The sequence below is a fragment of the Pieris brassicae genome, chromosome 2 (genome assembly GCF_905147105.1).
Source record: "Pieris brassicae chromosome 2, ilPieBrab1.1, whole genome shotgun sequence".
Lineage (NCBI taxonomy): Eukaryota > Metazoa > Arthropoda > Insecta > Lepidoptera > Pieridae > Pieris > Pieris brassicae.
This window is the reverse complement of record NC_059666.1, coordinates 10050880-10072763: the sequence shown is the minus strand read 5'-3', so window position 1 is coordinate 10072763 and position 21884 is coordinate 10050880. Positions and strand designations below refer to the sequence as shown.

At 34.5% G+C, this 21884-nt stretch overlaps 1 protein-coding gene across 6 annotated transcripts in view; it reads left to right on the top strand.

Annotated features, from left to right (window-relative positions):
- LOC123720010 (restin homolog) overlaps positions 1-21884 on the top strand; it is a 33011-nt gene that overhangs the window by 8976 nt on the left and 2151 nt on the right. Inside the window, exons 1-15 of one of the 6 annotated variants that reach the window (XM_045676403.1) lie at positions 7058-7295; positions 7727-7789; positions 7915-7989; positions 8419-8508; positions 9011-9163; positions 9233-9469; positions 9543-9729; positions 9800-10019; positions 12092-12148; positions 17122-17262; positions 17370-17501; positions 17870-17890; positions 18061-18232; positions 18540-18896; positions 18996-21814. In XM_045676403.1, the coding sequence (XP_045532359.1) occupies positions 7971-7989; positions 8419-8508; positions 9011-9163; positions 9233-9469; positions 9543-9729; positions 9800-10019; positions 12092-12148; positions 17122-17262; positions 17370-17501; positions 17870-17890; positions 18061-18232; positions 18540-18896; positions 18996-21814 (4605 nt within the window). In that variant the 5' untranslated portion in view covers positions 7058-7295; positions 7727-7789; positions 7915-7970. Of the gene's footprint in view, positions 1-7057; positions 7296-7726; positions 7790-7914; positions 7990-8418; positions 8509-9010; positions 9164-9232; positions 9470-9542; positions 9730-9799; positions 10020-12091; positions 12149-17121; positions 17263-17369; positions 17502-17869; positions 17891-18060; positions 18233-18539; positions 18897-18995; positions 21815-21884 lie in introns of those variants that run through there. The other 5 variants (XM_045676401.1, XM_045676405.1, XM_045676402.1 and 2 more) reach the window with 5 other exon arrangements.

The window sequence follows — 21884 nt, the reverse complement described above, 5'->3', positions numbered from 1 at the left end:
AAGGCTTTAGTTCAGTTCTAGATCCGTTTAATTCATTTATCACGGCCTTTTGATCGCAATCTAAACGGCATTTGCAAGCGTGAGAATAAGACAATGACGAGTTGAAATGCACTTTGAGAATACAATTTCTTAGTAATATTCTTATAACAAAATGGAGTTCTTTATTTCAATTACGTCGTGTTTTTTACAAGTGTTTATAATTTATCATTGTTAGGAATACATTTTTGAAAATGGAATGAATTGTTAGCTTTTTTTACTTTGATGGATCACGACCGCAGACCTATCACGTCGTTTCGTTACACGTTATATGCTATATTCTCTCAACTACTCAGCGATAATCCACGGCGAGTTTGTAAAGTCTCAGGGATCCATTGTGGTACCACGACTCGGCGTTCTCTATACCTAAAGTTGTTACTATAATCAAACAAAAATATTTTTTTGTTTGTCTACAACTAGACAAATTTTGTATATTTATAGAGTTTTCATATTTTATTTAAATATGATATCCATAAATCACATATTATTGTTTATATCGTAGCCTACCTGTCTGAAGGGCGTGCCCGTTCCTTTAGAAGGCTTATGCGGGGACATTTCAAACATGCACTTCTCGAGGTTTTGTGATCGGTATTTATTAGATACATAATATTTATGTGTCTATAAATACAGTAGAGATGGAAAGTGTTCCGAGGAGTTGTTCGGATTAATATCTGCTGCTGAGTTTCATCATCGGCCGTCGAGGCAGAATACGAAATTCCACCCGTATCATCTCGTCGTGCGTCGTTCCACAACTGAGCGTTTGTTTTCCAAGGCAGTATTTGCAGCACCTCACCACTATTTGGAACCATGGAAAATTATATATTATAGTCTAGATTTTCAGAAGGGCGTCCCCGTTCCTTTAGAAGTGCACACACAGAAGGGGACATTTCAAACACGCACTTCACGTGATTTTCTATTAGTATCTATTAAATGCATATTATTTATAGGTCGTTTCAAGTGACACACAAGCGACGGTGTAATTAGCATTCCGCTCGACGTGGACAATTATTTATATTACGTTCGCAGGGCGCATACGTGACCAGCTATTCGCGATGATTGTTCCAAAACAGGTATACCGATTATAACCGCATAATTCATATGTTATTAGCCTATAAATATTTATGTGAAAGTTTTATGGATTAAAAATTTAAATAAATTAACACACCGAATGAATAAGGTCGAAAGTCGGCTGAATTTTACATTAATATTGTATCACGTTCGAATATTTTCTAAGGATATACTCGAATTTATTACATTGTTTACATAACGCGATGTGTCGAGTGGTTTTTACCGCGATAGCTGAGTTCAATAAGCGTTAACTCCTGTGATATTTTTTCATATAAAACATATGCTAATCATTATTATATGAGTTAATATATATTATACCCACAGTACATTTTGTAGTTGTGATATCAGAGTTGGGAAGATTATTGGGATTGGCTACATAAAACTATTATCTTAATATATATTCACTATTAGGTATATATTGCAACAGCAGTGTTGGCCTAGTGGCTTCAGCTCGCGACTTTCATCCCTGGGTTCGATCCACGTCTGTACCAAAGGACTTTCTATCTGCGAATTTAACATTCGCTCGAACGGTGAAGGAAAACATCGTGAGGAAATCGGCTTGCCTTAGACCCAAAAAGTTTGTCAAGCGCAGGAGTCTGATCACCTATTTGTCTATTAGATTTCCGAATGATCATGAAACAGTCATAGAAATCTGAGACCCAGACCTTAAAAAGGTTATAGCGCCACTGATTTATTTTTAAAAGTAATATTAAGCGGTGGTCATACCTAATATAAGTACCAACACCAGTGAGAGCCACCGCGTGATTACATCTCGTATACATAGAATTAAATGTACCACAAAAAAGTGGTTTCATTTCGTTTGTAATTAATGTATTTTTGTGTTTCCGTTTAGTATCAATTACGTAGCGAATTTCATGTTTTCCGTACTCTTTTATTACGTTTCTTTCGTACTTAGGACGTTAGGCAAGCCCAGTCGGGCTAGTCAAAATTCTATTGATTTTTAAATTTGAACCTTTGAACTAAGGTGGAGAATAAATCGGGTTTTCTTCAAGTCAAAGTCACAAATCATTTATATATAGGTAACACAATGTACACTTATGAACGTCATTTCTACATATACACAATTGTACGACATAACAATTCTAATATTACATTTACTGCCCGTTCTCAAATCAAGGGCATAGAACGTAAGAGAAGAACTGGCAATAAACTCTTCGCAACTCTTTATAATCGCCAAGTTTTTTTTTGTATTACACAACGTTTGTAAGGAGCTGCAACCATCACACCATTCGATTCGCCCTTTTTATCGCCGATTTAGACTCCGGATTCTCCCTAAATCTATTATATACGAATGAGATAAAATGCGTGGGCTATGACACAGACATATATTGTAAGGCGAGAGAAAACAGGATTTCTACAATCAATAAAATACTTTCGCCTTTTTTGGATTGTTCAGATGTCATTGGGTATGCGTCATGTATACGTTAAGAAATAAGCTTTGCTCATAATGTAGTCTTGATGGATATCAATTTGGTATATAAATTTTTATTGCTTTGATTGATGTTAAAGTACCTACACCGCCTTGCACAATGCAAAGTACTCTTTAATGTTGAATATGTATAAATGATACCAGTGGCATCATAACTTTTGACCTCTGTTTTACGAGAAAATCATACTGATTTTGTGAGCATTTATTTGCCAATTAACTATAAAAATAGTTAATCTCCCAATATCTTTAAGAAAGGAGTCCACCAATTATTAAAAGGCCGTCCATGGGCGGTGGTATCACTTAAAATCATGGCCTCCTGCCCGATTGCCAAAACAATATTTCTAAAAAAATAATGTGTTTTTGAATCTTGCGGAAAATTACAGTTTTCCTAAACATTTCTGTTTTTATTTTATAATTGTCTAGTTTAGTTCCTAGCTTAACATGCAAATTGTATTAAAGACCTATCCGGTCGCAAAAAGTACATTGTTTCTTTCTATTTTTGTCATAGTTTCTTGAAGTAGGGTGAATGGAAAAAATATATGGTGGAGTTGAGTAGTTTATGTATCCATTTTGAAAGATCGATACACGATTTAAATAACTTCGCTCGATAGAAAAAAATCCAAACATAGCCAATTTTTGACACCTTGAATTCATTTTATGACGAAAATGTATATAGACATGATCTTGAAATTTACACGACATATTTTATCGCAATTCAAGTAATCCATTTCAGAAAAAAAATTGATAAAATTACACTAATTAATGTTTTACATAACTAATTGTTATTACGGGCCAGCGCGCCTCAGTGCTCCAGCTCTCCACTGCGCACCGCAGTCCACCCTGAGACACTGACACAGCAATTCGTGCTGGGATAGGGCCTTAAGGAAGTGTGTGTATTACACTTGATTGAGAGCAGTCAAAGATCGCGGTAATGGTACTGTGAGCCAATTAGGTCGAATGTGTTCCTATTTACACTCGGGTTACTGGGTTTCTAGATGTTCTAAATTTTGTCTATCTTCCTGTTAAATTACCTCTTTAAAAATACGTTTGAATTGCTGAAACTTCCCCGTGGAAGCTGGGCTTATTACTGCACCTTCTACGTAGATTTTTTGTTAATTCTAAGAGCCTTATGTCGTTCAATCTATTTATAGTATTTTTAAAAGATCCTCTCTGTATTTGTGTACAAATTGTTAATGTGAAAGTATTTTAATGCTGCCAGCGTTTAAGGTGTACTGCCACAGAGACCAAACTTTTAAATTTGTCTTAATTTTCTATTCATTAATTTTATGAATTATTATTATTACCTACATAAGGTTAAAAATTGTAAATATTGTATATTTTTGCACGTTATCTCGTAACGGGGAGTAAAGCTACAAGTGAAGGATGACAAGTGATAAATAGAATTTGACATTTGACATTGTATATAAAATACCGAAATGTTGATAATAAATTAGTATTTACTTTTAGTTAAGTGTCTTTAGGAGAAGAATAAACTCTCATTCGAGTTTTTTTCATGACTTTTTTTATGTTTTCCTTCATCATATGTAATTTTTTCATTTGTCAATAACTATGAGGCCAAATCTAATATTGCAGTATATTTCAAAAACATCTTTATATTAAACAGGTCTTGTCTGACATTCGTTGTCGATTTTTGCGTCGAAATTTCTTAAAATTGTTTTCACATCGTACGAACAATTGTCAGTGGAATAAGCTTGCGTGAAAAGACCAATTTTCCCTCGTTAATTGAATCTAATTGATGTTTAGATAATTACCACAATTGCGCATGCAACTTACATGCACAATGACGAACATAAATGATTGTTCAATGATCTTCAGTGCGAATTCGTATTCTGGAGGGGGATAAACTGCGCAGAAAAACTTAAAAACTAAGGATATCCGAACCAATTCTTAAAAGGCCGGCCTTATGCCCTCTGGCATTGAGAGTGTTCATATCACTTAACATCAGGTGAGCCTCCTGCCCGTTATGCTTCAATATATTATATCTTTTTTTCAGCATTGGGTATTTATTCTTTTTAGTGGTGTAAATAAAATGGTTCTATTGAAATTAACGTTCGTAAGTCCTACGTTCCACGTTTTCCAGAAGTTTTCTTACGTATTGTTTTGGATATAGAAACTCAGTACCTTGTTTTAGGAATTATGTATATGACGGTAATTATGTTTAAAATGCATTTTTTCTTAACAATTCAATGGTAACTTGAACTTGACCAGACTCAAGGTCATATTTAAGCGTGGTGTCAAGTTTTCTTGTCAATATTGTGAGCAAATACTCGGTGTGGGCGTTACATCATCATCGCAAACATATTTGTTAGCAACAAGTGTATAGTTTACAATACGATATAAATACATATATGGTACTATACTATTATATATATAATATAATACTATACGTTATAAACATATTTTTTTTGTCTATAGTCCTTTAGAAGTTACTTAAACTTACATTTATTTTAATAATTAATTTAATTTAATCATTTTGTCTCTTTAAATACTTAATTAGACATAAGACTTAATTAGAAATGTATTTTTTAAAGTGTTACCATGGCAACGACCACATTGTGTCATCGGGAACCGAATTCAGAATCGAAACACAACACACCAATTCTTTGTTCGTGTCGTGATGAAGTTAAAAGGGTTTTATGTAGCTAAATTGATTGTAACTAGTTTTGTGGCATGTCCCGAATTGATTAGTGTCCCCAGTGGGAAACGGGGAAGTATGTTTATTCGTTTTAATCAAATAAATTAAAATATATTTCGTATCGTATTTCTAACCTGTGTTATACAATAGTAAGAATATATATCCTCTTTGTTACCATGGCTACCATTATTTTTGAGCAACTTATAAAAACCGATGGAGGAAGTAGTCAACCAAAACTATTACCCACACATTGTCTATGCTTGAAAACAAAATGCATTTTCGAGGATTCCTATAAAAAAATAATACGTTTATGTATTTTTAAAAGAGTTTTGCTTACTTTTGCTGACAAGATGGGGTATAAACTGCAGTAAATCAGCTTACGTAATATTTTAACTGTATAGAAAAATTCGTTACAGTACTAAATTTTATCCAGATAAGGCCAGGTTTTTTTTAATAACAAATGAAAGCGTTTAAACCAGTTAAAATAATATAGAACATCTAGAGTGTATAGTGTCAACTAGGGCCCATTTAGCAATGTTTTCGCTACGAGTCTATAGTAATTACTCCCGATTCGATATTGAAACCGATACACTCAGGGAAAAATGGGAAACGTTCCTTGCGTACTTTCTTACCTATGTTTATCCAAATTAATTAATGCGTAAGAAATGCAGGTAGAAACCAAATAATTAACTAAATTAAATCTGGTTACTTACTATATGCATTCTATTATATGTTTTTTTAAATATATAAGATGGACCGATGTTAAAATTATTTCACCAAGAATGCTAATTAACATCGTATCCCTAACATTCTTACTAACTACTAACTGACGTGTGACTCTTTTGTTTTTCATTCGATTCGTTTGGTTTTTTTTATCCTATTTAGTGTTGTCTCAATAGCTATGCGTTCTATGTATTTTTGCACTTCTTGCCTACCTTACCTAATTTAATACACTTTGTTTCCTCTTATCACAGTGGTTGCCTGGAAGAAATCGCTCGAAAGCGATAAGGCTGCCAGTTGACCTCCTTTTATACACAACGAAGTCTTAATAAATAAATAATCCTGAGTAACATTTCCTATGCTCTCGACTTACTCCAGTTACTCTGCCACTCAGATATGAGAGCTATCGCTTTTGTATTATAATATTTTAATCACGATCCTAGAAGTAAAAAATCCTTGCCGCGTAATACTCTAAAGGCTTGCCTTTATAGCGTGGTAGACCTTTTAGATTATAGATCATAGTAATACCACCACCACACCTACCACCACCTACGACCACATAGTTTTGACTACGATTATAAATAACTTAACTGTTCGTTTTCTTACGATATCATTATAATTAATAAAACATTTGCATGCCTATTATATGGCGGAACGTGCGGATTTTTATAATTAATCAAAGTTCCACAAATAAACGAATAATTATTATTATCCGTATATGGCGTCGTTAAAGTGTAATTCTCCAAGTTAAGGTGAGGCTCCATATGATGTACCATTCATTAATACCAATTCAATGATTACGTGACAGTTTAATATGAGACACGATGAATTGAGATCATTTTGTGGTTGCATATCCTTCGCCACGTGAATACCGACCTAAATTATGATGAGTGATCTCTTACATATAAAACGTACTACGGAAAAACAGAAAGTTGATATACATTGAAACGATTGTTTTTGTTTTTTTTAATGTGACGGGGCAAACGGGCTGTAGGCTTATCTGCTCGAGTGATACTGCCGCCCATCGATACATTGCTAGGAAACTGGTATGCTCTTTTCTAGAAGGACTCTAAGTTGAAGTTCGGAAATAGATCAGATAGATTTTGTGTTGGTTGAAAAAAGTTGTTGATAAATTATGTTTTAAGTAGCCTTGAAATTCTGGAAAAGATTTAAGGTTAAACTTTCTTCCGTATATGAATGTAGGCGGGAAGGGCCCGAGATGAGACATAGTTATGTCATTGTTATGATTCGTGTGCCCACGCGCATGAGCAAGGCCGACCCGTTGCGCAGTTGTCACAGATGATTAATCCTCCAGATCAGTACCGGACAAACGTCAGAACGATCGCCGGTGTTTGTAAGTTACTTGTAAGTAATCAGATTGGTGCAAAATTGAGATTTCAACATTATAATTAAATGCTATCAAGGCGTCAGTTGTATATTTTTTATTGATAGAATGTTTATCATATATGTTTGTTCTAAGAAACCTTCCTAAAGATATAAAAAATAATCGTTTAGTTAATACGTTAACATAGTAGAAACTGAACAATGTTGTGACATATTTTTATGTTTAGTTTCATAATGGTTAAACCATATTATGTACAATTATTTTACCATTGTTTACCAGTTGTGTTCACTTATCCAATATTCTTCCATTCAATTCATATTTTTCAACGTTCTAGAAATTTACAAGGACATCGCTTAAGTCTCTGTATTGCTGTTTGTAGTCAATTGTCAGTTCACAATTTACCATGAGGCATGTCGTATGTTTTGCTTTATATGTTTTCGATTTGTCATAGACGGCAGTTCAGAAGCTCAGCGGCAGAAGTTCAGCGACGATTCGTCCAGAAAGAATTTGTCAGGTAAGTGACAACGGAAAAATGTTCAGCATGACCGTTCTTTTGCCACGCATGAGACATATTCATTTGAAAGTATTTCACTGTATATAATATCATTCACTGTTATGCTTTGCACATCGATGGAGCAGATTTGATTGAAGTAGAGGAAGACGAAGTCTCAAGCAGTCTGCCGGACAGACGTCGGATGCATCGAAAGGCTTCTAGTGAGTTAACTCCATTACGATTCTACAATGTTGAGTGCAGATGTTGATAGATTCATAGGCTTGGAAGAGGTTTAAAGCATGCTATTGTTAACTTCATAGGTGGAGGTACCATTAACTATACTAGCCACTACTACTAGCAATTGATTTAAATTACCTAACCCAAATGCAAGTTGACGATATCAATAACGAATTAACGTCCTAATGGTTTGCATGAAACAGAAGAATTGTTTTTGTCGGAATTTTAATCAATAACAGATATACGTATTTTCTAAATTACCTAATGTCGTTGATGTAATTATATGTAAAATTTGTTTAGTTTTACATGTGTTTTTGCTGCTTAGATTTTAAATTTAGTTCGAAGGCATGTCCTACGAGTGCTATTTGGTAGTGGCTAATGTATGTGTGTGTCCCTTATGTGCATCATCACAGCTAGTAGCAGGTCAAGTGTGACATCAATGGATTCCTTGTGGGAGAAGCACCCTCGGCGGCTGAGCGAGGCTGGCCTCAGGCGGTCTTCAGGTGAGTGTGCACGGTCAATATGCTCTAAGTCATTCCATGTAACAGTTTTTATTGGTTTGGACATGGAGAGATTAAGAGTCGTTTCAAGTTTCACTTTTTAATGTTCGTGTGTCATGCGCATTGTAGTACACGTGGTTTTAGATGGCCTTTCATTGGTGAACAAGCTTTTGCTCGCAAGCATTTAGTTTTAGGCATGATAAACTGCAATTGTTTTTCGTCAAATGCAGTTTGTATGGCGAAAGTTCCTGGGTATGTCGGAATGTGAGGTAGTAATATGTAAACCGGAATGCAAATAGACCTCGACGGCCGTTGCACTTGCATCGCAGCAGTATTCAAGTCGCGTATGCGTTCAGAATAGAGAATGTCGCGTTGACATCGATATTCAGATAGCTATAAATTTCAGACCTTTTAGAGACGGTGAAGTTTCACTTCCTCTTTCACGGCATTATTGAAATTATTTATGCTTAGTAAAAATGTTTAATTAGTATAATTATTATTTCAGATCACAGTGTCATTCTTACTGAAGACACAGACAGTTTTATTATCGGGGAGCGTGTCTGGGTTGGTGGTACGAAACCAGGTCAAATTGCTTATATCGGAGAAACACAATTTGCCCCCGGAGATTGGGCCGGAATCGTGCTTGATGACCCCATTGGTAAATTGGCGTGACAACGTACGTCTGATGTATAGTTAGATAGTTACTTATAGAATAAATGTCTTACAGGAAAGAACGATGGTTCGGTGGCTGGGGTTCGATACTTTCAGTGTCCCGAGAAGCGTGGAGTTTTTTCCCGCCTTACACGCTTAACACGTGAACCACTCTTTTCGCATGCTCCACATGACGCCTCACCAGTGTCAGATGTTGGAAGCGTTTTCGAACGACCTCCATCAGGTTTGGCTCGACAACGACGCGCCGCTTCACCCAATGGAAGTATTCGAAGCGTCGTCAGCAGCAAGATGAGTTAGTGTTTCGTACATTTTGGTTACGTATTTTTATAAGATATGTGTACTACATATACAATTTTATCATATAGATGCGTCTATCTCCACAACTACCGGTGACCTTCGAATGGGTGATCGCGTCATTGTGTCTAGCAGTCGCGGTAGCAAAGCAGGAATCTTGAGATATGTAGGCGTCACTGAATTCGCTACTGGTGTATGGGCTGGAGTGGAACTTGATGATCCTATTGGCAAAAACGACGGATCGGTTGAAGGAAAAAGGTAGACGTCGATAACCTCAAACTTGATGTCGTTGAATATGTAACTGTACTGAATGAAACGACTTTTACAGATATTTCGAGTGCGCTCCACGTTTCGGTCTATTCGCTCCCATATCGAAGGTATCTCGGTCTCCATCGAACCGCAAGCCTGGAGCGTGTGCGATTCACAGCAACGGTCGCGCGACACCCTTGCGGCGATCTAATTCTCGCGACTCCCTCACATCCCTAGGCACATCGATCGCCTCTTCTCGCGCAGGGGTGAGACTGGGGGTGACGTCGCTGGGTTCTCAGGTAGGCTAGCCCCGCGCGCGCTCGGCGGAGCCCTTCTCCCACCGATCGCCTCCCCTCGTGAAGCCGCACCGCAGCGCACCCAGCCTTCTCGACAAAACGTTACTCGTGAAACACGTCGATCACGACCGCTGCGCCCTCATTGCGCTGCCTCATCCGCGGGTCTATTATGACGTGGTTTTCAAATCGAAAAACGATTCGATGTGCCGTCTGAATGAAACGCTGCCAAAGTCCTGGCGCTGTTCTGAGAGCGCGTTGAGTTTCGATTCGCGTTCGGAGCGATCGCGACGCAGCGTGTCGAGCGGGAGTAGCGGGACGGTTTCTCGGGCTCTGTCCCAAGGGGGGGAGGTGGTGCGGTGGGGAGGGCGACCCGGCGCCGTGACGCGGGCCAGCCGGGGCCCGGCTACGGACCTGTTTGTAGACTTACCCTCCTCGCGCACTCACTTTTCAGGCTTCGGGAAAAGCTACCATTTCTCTTGTGTGTCGCCCTTTCAGTTTAATTATCCATATGTGGTTTACATTTGAACACGTTCCTAAATTTTTAATGTTTCTTATGTATTTACGATGTATTGAAGTACAAATGTCATTCAATAGTTCCTTGCATCCATCCATTGTTACTGAATCAAGTAAATAGTTCTGCAATTGTAGTCGATTATCCATATCACTAGGGGTACACGCAAAAGTAATGATCGGCTTGCCGTTTGCATGATTTTTTTTTTGTTACGGTCTGTAGCTGGCACCCTTTTGGTTGGTCCATTATTTATATTATATTTTAGTTATTTATGCGTAAATCAATGTTTAGTTCACCAGTTTACAATCACATTTACACTCAGTCCTTGCTGTTCCGCTGCCGGAAGAATACCATTACACAGTGGCAGCGCGAGTGACCTGCTCACGCTGCTCTGTACGATAGGGCTGAGTGTGTGGCGTTAGAAAGCTTTTAGTGAGCTTGTAGTTAAATATTCAAGACTGCAATGGTAACTAATAGTTACCTGTCTTATTCAACTGTGATATAGACATTCCTAAACGAATGTATGACTGATGTATGTTGTGTATTTACATAGTTCTTGCACTAATTAGCATGGTGTTTCTAACCAGTATAAGTACATATAAGATTTCAATATGAATTAATCTCAATGCGATAAAATATACCTAGAAATCGAAAGATATTTCGACATATTTGTACACGTATTTATTAAAATTCACATAAGTACTTTTCTTGGCCACTAAGAGCGTTGCTGTCATCGATATTAGTATTGCCAGTAGATAAAAAATAACCATTATAAGGGACGTATTTTGAAGTCATTCAAGCTTAATAATTTATTGAAATATCTTAATAAGACAATGTTTAGTATCTAGAAATAACAGGCTAGGCTAATAACTAGGCTTAAATAAATGAGACACAAACTTAGGAACAACTGATATGATAGGTTTGATACATCCTGTACTAATAATATATTTTCATATAGCAATCAGAACCGTTCGATAATTAAAAAATTGCCATTGCAAGGAATAATAATAAATACATTTCAGTTCGATTTTTATTAGATGGTGAGATTTATCACACACCAAATTGGCGACCGCGGCAGTACCAATTTCGGCCAAGAAAAGTATGCGGCGCTGCATGTCTCTTTTTATCATAGCGTAATCATAATTTGACGGAAAGAGACGATATACTTTAGAAGATAGAAACTAGCAGCACTAAAAGTACTCAGAGTTGCTCATTAAGATTTACGTTTAGATTTAAATATAGGCTCGGCTTACAAAGGTAATTAAATTCTTTCGATGTCTGCTGAGCTATATTTTATAATTAGAATTGATGACTCGGAATGAATGGAGCTACGTAGTGAATGCACTGAATGCTTTTTGGTTCATTTAGATTTTATTTGCATACCGCTAAGTGTCTATCGTATTAATCCACGTAACTTGGCCAGGCACATACATTGTTGACAAATGACGTCTGCGCATCACTGGCCAACTTATACGTAGATTATAGGACGGACTTTTGAGTTTAACGCATTGTTTTCTCCTCATGTTTGTTGCGCATTCGCACTGTCACTAACGTCACGATTCAGCGTGTTGGTCCTCCTCGTGCGTCCTCAACCCCGGTCTCCGCAAAGAATGCCCTGCAGGTACAGTATCCCACTATTGCAGCGCGGTAGACAGGAGTTACATTTGTGCTTTACTTGAGAAAATATTCTGAACAGATCTGTGGATTTCTCCAAACTAAGTGGATACGGGTTAGACAAAATCTTTGATATTGCATTGACATAAATTATAAGTACTATTTATGAAACTTAAAGACGAATTTGAAATCGCGTTGCAGGAGTATTCACGTAAAACCGTTTTTTGAACTTAAAAACTGGGATCACGGTTTTAATTTTATATAAACACAACTGAAACGGGGAAAGGTACGCAAAACTAACTCTAGAGAAATCTCCGCGTTATACGAAAACGCGTTATTGTGTTATCGCGCTATATGGATGATTACTGTTATGCAATATTTATATAGCAGTGGTTACTGCACTTTGGTCTAACAATTTACGGGCTGCTGTCAACAGAACCATGAAATATTAACAATACTTCAGTAACATCCTCAAGTATCACGAGATCTTGTTCCATGATGCCCGGAACACATGCATTAAGACTAGATTCATAGGTATTGTTAATAAATATTTTTTTAAGTTTAGCACTTGTACGCACGTCTCTGCGCCGCAAAATGGGAATTTCATTTCGTATTAACACCGAAATTCCTTCGAGAAACTTCGGAATTGCCAAATTGTTTTCTCCATGCGAAATTGTATTAACCTAACTAATTGTGATGTGATCGCACATAGAGTACAAATTGTAATCATGTTCCGATAATCAAGCTATATATTCTGTGATATATATATGTTATATCAATCATTTTTCAGTACCTGTAAGATTTAAATATTCACTGTAATGCATTCCTTTATTTTAAGCGTTTTTAATATAATCTCTAGTTGTAGTTTTTTAATTGGTGATAATAAATTATTATACATGAGTGGTTTTATTCTTCCTATGTAAATAAATATGTCTTATGTACTGTGTTGTTTTATTGCACGGATATAGTATTATATCCTTAATATTTGAATCGTTTTTAGACTATTTAGGCCCGTGTTCTAAAATGTGTACGTAGTTTTGTCAATATAAGATTGACACATTTCTGAAAATGGCCTTAGATCTTTTTTTTAATTTTTAAAACGGAGTATAAATTGTTTAGCAGTTATGCTTATACAAGATTGTCCCATCGGTTTCATAGAAAATACTAAGGGCGATCATCAGAAGCAATACTTTGACTAGGAGTGAGACACAGCGCTCTAACTATGGACTCTGAACTTACCTTAAGGTAAGGAAGCCAAAGCCTCTAGGGGTAGTTGTGTATATATTTGATAATTCCTCTGTTTAACCAATTACGGGCTATCGTCTTTTGTTTTATATTCTCACCGAAACACGCAGGGACCGCATGCAGCTTCAAGGTGAAGGAATATCATGCACTCGCCGTAAAATCAATGTTAAATCAAACTGTGCTTGGCTGGAAGCGTGCCAAGTTTCGTGAAGCTCATTTACATGGAAATAACTTTATCTATGATGCTTTGTCTGTAAAAATTATGCACGATAGTAATTTTAGAAGCTTAATTTTGGGGTTTTATGCAAATAATTCAACGGTAAAGGGATTTTTGGTGGAATTTTGTACTATAGTGTCGCCGCTCTTTATATACATATAACGTGTATGATTCTCTGGTAGGTGGAGGATTTTATCTTCTATTTGTCTGTATTAAAACTAGCATTTTTATAGGCGGAAATTATTATTAACGAAACAAATAATTTTTATTTCTTTACAATGGATTTTACAGAATTTTCTTAACTGCAAGAGAATTTAAGCGTAGTTTAGTACGGACTTGCCTTACGGTGTGTCTGCTGCAGCCATCTAGCTTAATTAGCCGTTCCATCAACATCCTGGCCTCTTTACTAAACAACGCCGTTTAACATTAATAAACTGACTGGCTAATGCTTAGGTCACTCGTACGTTTATGTAACTGAAATAAAAATGCTGAACAAGAAATTCTTAATCTTCTCTATATATATAAAATTCTCGTCACAATGTTCGTTCCCATACACCTCCGAAACGGCTCGACCGATTCTTATGAATTTTTTTATGCATATTCAGTAAGTCTTAGTCCGGCTACTATCTATATTTCAAACCCCTAATTGATATGGGTCCACCCCAAATTTTATTATTTTATGATGCAACATACAAAAATACATACAACCCTTAATTGTTACCTCTATTTCTTTATTATAGCACATAGTTATTTTTATTGAACTAAAAAAATGTTTTCTATAAATAATATACAGGGCAAAACGACGTTTGCCGGGTCAGCTAGTGTTATATATATTGACAGTTTCTGGCAGAAAGTGGAACTGAATTGAGATAAACAGGAAATGCAAGTAATGTAACGTAATCGATTCAAGTCATTTTCCTAGTTGTTTTCAACAAATGGCTGAATATCATTCAGGCAAAAGTTGAAAACGGCGCCGTTTAGTATACAGACTAGGCTGTTAATTTAACGGCTATTTAAACTAGTTGGCTGCGACATGTCTACTATCCCGAATCAATAATATCTCTCTGTCATCTAAACGTTAAATTCCGGACAGTTCGTTAATTAATTTTTTTATAGCAGTACCTAATTTAGATTGATAAATTGTGTAGACAGTTTTCCTTATACGACCTGGCAAAGTAAGAGATGACTTAATAACCACGTGGCGTGGGTAGGTGTTAATATGCGAGACTAAAAGGAAATATACGCTTTAATAGAAACGTAATGACTCAACAACTCCTTAATAATTCGTATGAGAACTTAGGAAAATACAAATCGTAAGTTCTATACTATCTCCGACGGAGTGAAAGCCTTCTCAAAATTCTACTTGTCCCTACGCTAATATTATCCAATCTTTCCGTGCTATCACTATTTCATCTTCCCAGGTTTCTAGTGGGCGTTGTCCCTTTTTCTTAGTGTTTGTGGAATATCTAATCGCGCTCCGTGTGAACAAATTGTAACGTATAAAAGAAAATACAGTTGACACTATCGTAATAGTAACTGATATCGTTGATATAGAACAGTGATGCCAACGCCTCCAGAACGGTTCTCTAGGACCAACTTCAACCCCTAAATATCAATTAAAAACTCCTTTAGTTCATTTTGTACAATCGGTTTGAACTTTGAGAGATTATTACAAATATGCATCGCGTAGCTTTTTGATATTTCTGTTAAAACCACGTTTAGAGTTTATGCTCCATGCTTATTATAAATTGTATAGGACCGTACGTCAAAAAAAATCTTTTAGAAAGTACCGCCTAAAAAACCTCAGGACATCTTGATTACCTTAATTTGAGGGAAAACCTCTCAAATTGGTATCATTGATATAGAACTCGAGATTTTTCAAATTCGTAATATAAATTATCACAGACATAAACAGAATCGCAGCAGTCATAGAATATATTGAATAGCAGATTTCAATTAATATTCTGTGGAGGTACGAAAAAAACATAATTGCCAATCGATTAAACTCAACAATGCAGTTCTTATTCGGTTGCATAATGATTAGTCATACATTTTTATGTGATGTCAACTATACGTAATTAAATGTAAATTATATTAGTATATATAGGATACTTTATTATAAGGAAATTCAATTTAAAATAATAATTCTCTCAGTCAAAGCGGTTTAGCGGTAAAAGTTAAATTATAATTTATTAAATATAAAATCCTGAAAACCGCGTTTCTATCTATAATTTAAAATTGTATAAATGTGTAGTAGAAATCCAAATATTGTTCAGACTTCAAAATTCGACGTAAATTTATTTATTTACTACAGATGGATAATTTAATTGACTCAATACATAATTCATATAAAATTTAATGACGTTTCCAAATCGTTATCTATACATACATTCTATACATATATAACTATCAGTTTTTGCCTGGAAGCTGCTCTCCTTATTTTTCTTCTTGGGTCGAATTGTTAAATAAATATAATGTATCAATCTTGCTTTGATTATTGTAAACTTCGGGTCTTGAAAAGAGATGTTGATAAGGATAAACTCACAAGGTTCAGCGCAACAATTTACTTACATAACGAAATAATTAGTCTTTGTGTTGTGGACAAGGTTTTTGATAACAGATATTTTATCTCTTATGAGTTGTGAAAGCCTAGAAGTTTGACAAAATAAAACTATCGTTGTCGATAATGTAAAAAAATGCAAATCTAAAATGTATATAATAACCAATTATTTAAATATAAATTAAAAAACAAACTCTTATCCAATAATGAACCAACTCAATTTTATATCATCAGCAACCCTGATTTTCATGTATTATTTACGATACCCAGTCTTTTAAGAATATTATTCTGTCGTGTGTAACATTTATCCTTTGTGAAATTACTTAGACGAAACATTGAAGAACATTTTTATATTATATCGGCACGTGTAAAAGGAAAATGCAACACAGGGAACAGTGAGCATGTTGCGCTTCAGTGATCTAGCTACTAGAAAATATGTAAAACAAGCAGAAATGATCACCGCAAACACATTGAACGCTAAAGAAATATTTTTTCAATTATAAGAAAACCAAGACGCGAGTGAATTTATATTTTTTAAGGTTATTGGTTCACGAGTTTTTTACATTGTCATAAAATGACCTTTTAAGTGCTCCTTCGACAGTTTTTCGCTTACCTTGGCTAACACACAATGTAATAAATAATTTAATAAGTTTTATTTTAATGTATAATTAGTAAAATTTAGTTCATATTCTGTAATTGTTTAATAATTCCTAATCATATTATATTATATTAATGATGTCTATTGGAAAATACTGTAAGTCATAAAAATCTATAGAATGTTTTGTCTTTGTTACTCATGTGTCATTTTGAATTTTAATAAACGCGACAAAACATTGCTCGTTCATAATACCATTATCATTTTAGGATTATTTAATAAAAATATATTGGAACATGATTATAATTGTACAAATTAAATGTTGTTATTTTTTATAATTATTAAAATAAGACACATATACAGGAACTTCTTCGTGAAAAGCAACATCACCTGGAGCGTCTTATGAGGGAGAGGGAATTGGAAAGATCAGAAGTCGCTAAAGTATCTCTTCAAGTTAACAGAGCCGAAACAGCGCTTGCGCAAGTGCAAAAGGAGGCTTCTGAGGTAAATGTTATATAAATTGGAGTTTATTTTTCGAAAATATTGAGAATCGATAAAATATCAACGGACCGTGCTTTTTGATTTTGATAAGATATTTTTAATGTTTACAGGCGAGCACAGAAAACTCGAAACTTAAAGTAGAACTTGAGAAACTAAATAAGCTTCTAGAAGATGAAAGACAGAAGGTTGAAGACCTTATGTTTAGAAATGAAGAAGAGAATATTAATAAGGAAGATTATAATGTAAGTTGGGATTTTAAATTTTTTATGGGTATCGTTTTACTTGAAAAATAGTTATGTGATTAATATAAGACCCTAAGAGGCCGGCAACGCACTTGCGAGCTTTCTGGCAGTCAATATGTAATGACCTTATCATCTAGTCAGCCTCCTACCCATTTACCCGTTTTATATTTTAAAAAAATTGTATGTTATAATATTTGGCTTTTGCTAAATGCGTATACCAAAACAGTTCAGATAAATAATCGGAAATTGATTAATTAATCTCTTTAAATACTGGGTAATAAAAATCATGATTAGGAAATCGAAAGGCAAAAATACCATCTGATTCAGTTTGAAACATTAACTTAAAATAATTTCTATCTCTTTTTCAGAGATACAAAGAAGCCATGGAGGTAAGATAATATTGTCCAACTAATATTTTCTAACTGAACATTATAACATAAATTAAAAAAGCCTAGGCAGTAGATAATTTTTTTATACACACTTGTTTATTATAATTTTTCCGCTTTATAGAGATTTTACGAAGTTAAACTTACTGCAAAATATATATTAAACATTTTAGCACGAGAAAATGGAAAGAGAAAAATATATTCGGGAGTTAGAAGCAGAAGTCGCTCTGCAGTCTGCACGAGCGGAGGCTACATCAAATGCATTCCAAGGCCTCGAGGAACAAAGAAATGCAGATATGGCAACACTGTCCGAGCAACATAAAGAAGAATTAACCGCTGCACAAAGTAAGATTTTTCATATCTTTTAATTAATAAAATAAACTATTCCGAGACTCCGCGTCCTTTATCAACACGGTCTGCAGCCTACAGATATGCACCGTGATTTGCTGAAAGCGTGAAAATTATTTGTTTTGTTGGGAATCAAAACTATCCTCAACTATATCGAAATATAACTAAGAGTATACTAAGCTCCTGTAAAACATTAATGCTATTATGAACAAATATTATTAATATTTGTTCAAACTGTTAAGATTATATTTCAAGAAAAGATAGTAATGACAAATAATAATATTTATCGTCCATTGTATTTCAGCACTTTCATCCGAGTTACAAAAATTGTTAGACGAAGCATACGCTCTCTTGAAGGAAAAAGAAAACGAAAAGGATTCTCTTGGTAAAAGCATGACAGATGAACTCACGAAAGTTAAAGCCGAATCAGAGAAAGCCCTTACTGAAGCTAAAACAAAGATGGCGATTGCTCAGACGGAGTTTGAAACCCAATTATCTGTACTATCATCCAAATTGCAGCTAGTAGAATTAAAATTAGAGACTGAAAAACAAAATGTTGAACTCTTAAATAAAGATAATAGCCAAATAGTTACGGATTTAAATACGAAGCTCACTCAGCTTCAGGCTACAGTAGATGATAAAACTTTGGAGTTAAATAAAGGTAAGAAAACTGTTCATTATTGTATATATATATATATATATATTACACTGGTTTAGAATTCTTCCTGTAGAGTATTAATTACAATTCTCAATGTTTCAGTTCTTGGTACTACCAAGGAGCACGAGGTTAATTTAAATAAAGAAATTAGCAAATTGAAAATGGAACTAAGTGCTAAAGTATTAGATCTAGAACAATTACAAGATACTATATCTAAGCAGGACACTCTATGTCAAAAGTTGCAAGAGGATATAGCACAGGCTAAAGAAGAACTTACACGAAAAATAACTGATTATGAAAGTGTTTTGAATGAAGCTTCACAACAAGACGAAAGGAACAAGTCTGAAATAATACGACTTCAGCAGGACTTAAATACTAAAACGAGGGACTACGAAAAATTAATGAGTGAATCAAACAAAATAAAAACCACGAATGAAAAAGCTATCAGTGATTATAAACAAACCATCCATGAGCGTGATAAGGAAATTGTTAAATTGAAAGACGAATTTGAAGAAACAACGGCCAACTTCAATATTAAGCATAGCAAAATAGCTGAGGAACACAAAAAAGAAATTGAAGATCGTAACGTTAAAATAGAGCAGTTATTAAAAGAAATAGAAAATCACAAACAATTATTAGACAAAAATAAACTAGAAATAGATACATTGACTACACAATTCACTATTAACACAGATGAACTTAACGCTCTTAAAGAAGAAAACGCCAAATTAAAACAAACTTTAAACGAATTAACTGAAATTAATAATACGCTTAAAAATAAAATATCTTCAATGGAACTTGAAATTGGAGAATTGAATCGACAGCTAGAAAGTACTAAAGAAAAATGTAACGAATTACAGCAAACTAAAGAAAAGATTGAAAGTGAGTATATGAATTTAACAGGACAAACTACAGACTCGAATGAGCAATTTAATAAACTCACCGTACATTTAAAAGATACCGAAAAGGAGCTACAAAGTCTGAAAGATAAACACAGGGAGGTGGCTAATAATCATGGTAGAATTGAACAAGAATTAAAACAAAAAATATTCAAGTTACAAGAAGATTTCTCCGTAGAACGTTCGCAACTCATTCAATCTATTGATGAAAATATTGAAAAATACAAAATTGCAGAGCAAAAATTAAAAGATATTGAAGTTCATATGATGGAAGTAAATAATCGTGTGAAAGAGGTAGAAACAGAAAATGACAAATTATTAGACAAAAATTCAATTCTAAAGCAAGAGGTTGAAATTCTAAAAATGAAAGAAAAAGAATTAGTAAATGATTTTGATGCTTCTCGCAAAAAACTTGAGATAGACATTGAAAAATATAAAGAAGAAGTGTCACTGTTGAGAGCAGAGGGTGCTTCGTCAGAAGTAAAATTGATGGAGAAGGTTGACCAGTTAACAGAAGCACAAAACGATCTTAATAATAAACTAGAAGAAGCTAGAAAACATGAGGACTCTCTTCAAAAGATTCTTGAGGACATGACATCACAAATGACGTATCAAAAAACTCAATTCGAAAGAGAAAAAAATCAAATTCTAGGTCAACTTGCCGATTTGAACAGTCAAGCAGAAACTAAAATAGTTGAAGAGATTCAACTAAAGAAAACGTTGGTAGAAAAAGAAACATTAATTAAGGATTTAAACTTAAAGTTAGAAATGTTGCAAGTTGACCTAAAATCAAGTGAAGAAATCTTAGTAGAAAAGGATCGACAAATTACTCAAATAAATGATGAAGTAACTAAAACAAATGAAAGTAAAAGTAAATTAGAAGAAGAATTGAATCTTTTGCATACTGAATTAGCTTCAATCAAGCAGAAACATGAGAGCCTTTTGAAAAATTCTTCAACTGAAGAATCTTTGCTTAAGGACCAATTAGGACAGTTAGAAACTTTAAAACTAGAAATTGCAACATTAGTCGCAGATAAAACTAATCTAGAAACAAAACACGCTGAAGTCGTCATCGAATCAACAAAATTAAAGGCAGACTTTGATGATTTAGTTAGTAAACTTAAGCAAACAACAGATATTAATAATAATTTAAATAAAATCATGCAGGAAAAAGACGCATTATTAAAATCTCAAGAAGAAAATATAGACCAGAACAACAAAGAAATTAAAAGTGTGCATGAAGAAATAACCCGACTTAAAAATGAAATTAGTGATAAAGTAAGCACACTTAAAGAAAAACAAGACCAACTTGATAAACTCAATGAATCTATTAAAGGTGAAACAAATGGTGCTAAACAATTAATAGAATCAATAGAACGTGAGACTAGTGAACTTAAAGCAAAACACATTTCTGAAGTTGAATCTCTAACTAACACAGTAAAAGCATTACAAAATTCACAAACAGAACACGAAAAACACACCGAAGAGCTCTTGCACGCTCGTGAAAAAATAAATGATTTACAAACATTACTTACTAAGTCAGATAACGATATAAAACAACTGACGAATATCAACGAAGCTCAAAAACTAAATTACCAAGATCTCAACAAACAATTACAGACTCAATTTGACGAATATAAAAAAGAAAGCAAAAGGTTAAGACACGAACTTAAAGCCAAAATAAATGACTACGAAAAGGAATTAGAAGAATCTAGAAAAATAATAAAACAAGATTTAGAAAAGCAAGCTGAAATGCAAAATAAGTTAGGGGTTGCAGAGAAAAATACTTTAGAGCTAAGACAGAATTTAGAGTTATTGACCGTCCAACAAACGAGTGTAGGGGAAAAGGATGAAAGATTAGAAAAGTTAACTCTTGAATTGCAATCTACGAGAAATGCTTATTCGGAGGCCTTAAACAATATGGAGAAGACATTGCAGACTTTGAAGAACGAGGTTGAACAGAAAGTCGCACTAATTAAAGAGAAAGATAGTCTCGTTCTCAAGTTACAAGATGATCTCAATGTAAGTAACTCAGGGATAATGTAGGTACTGAGAGAGTTTTTGAAATAAGGATAGTAGAGATTAAGCGGTT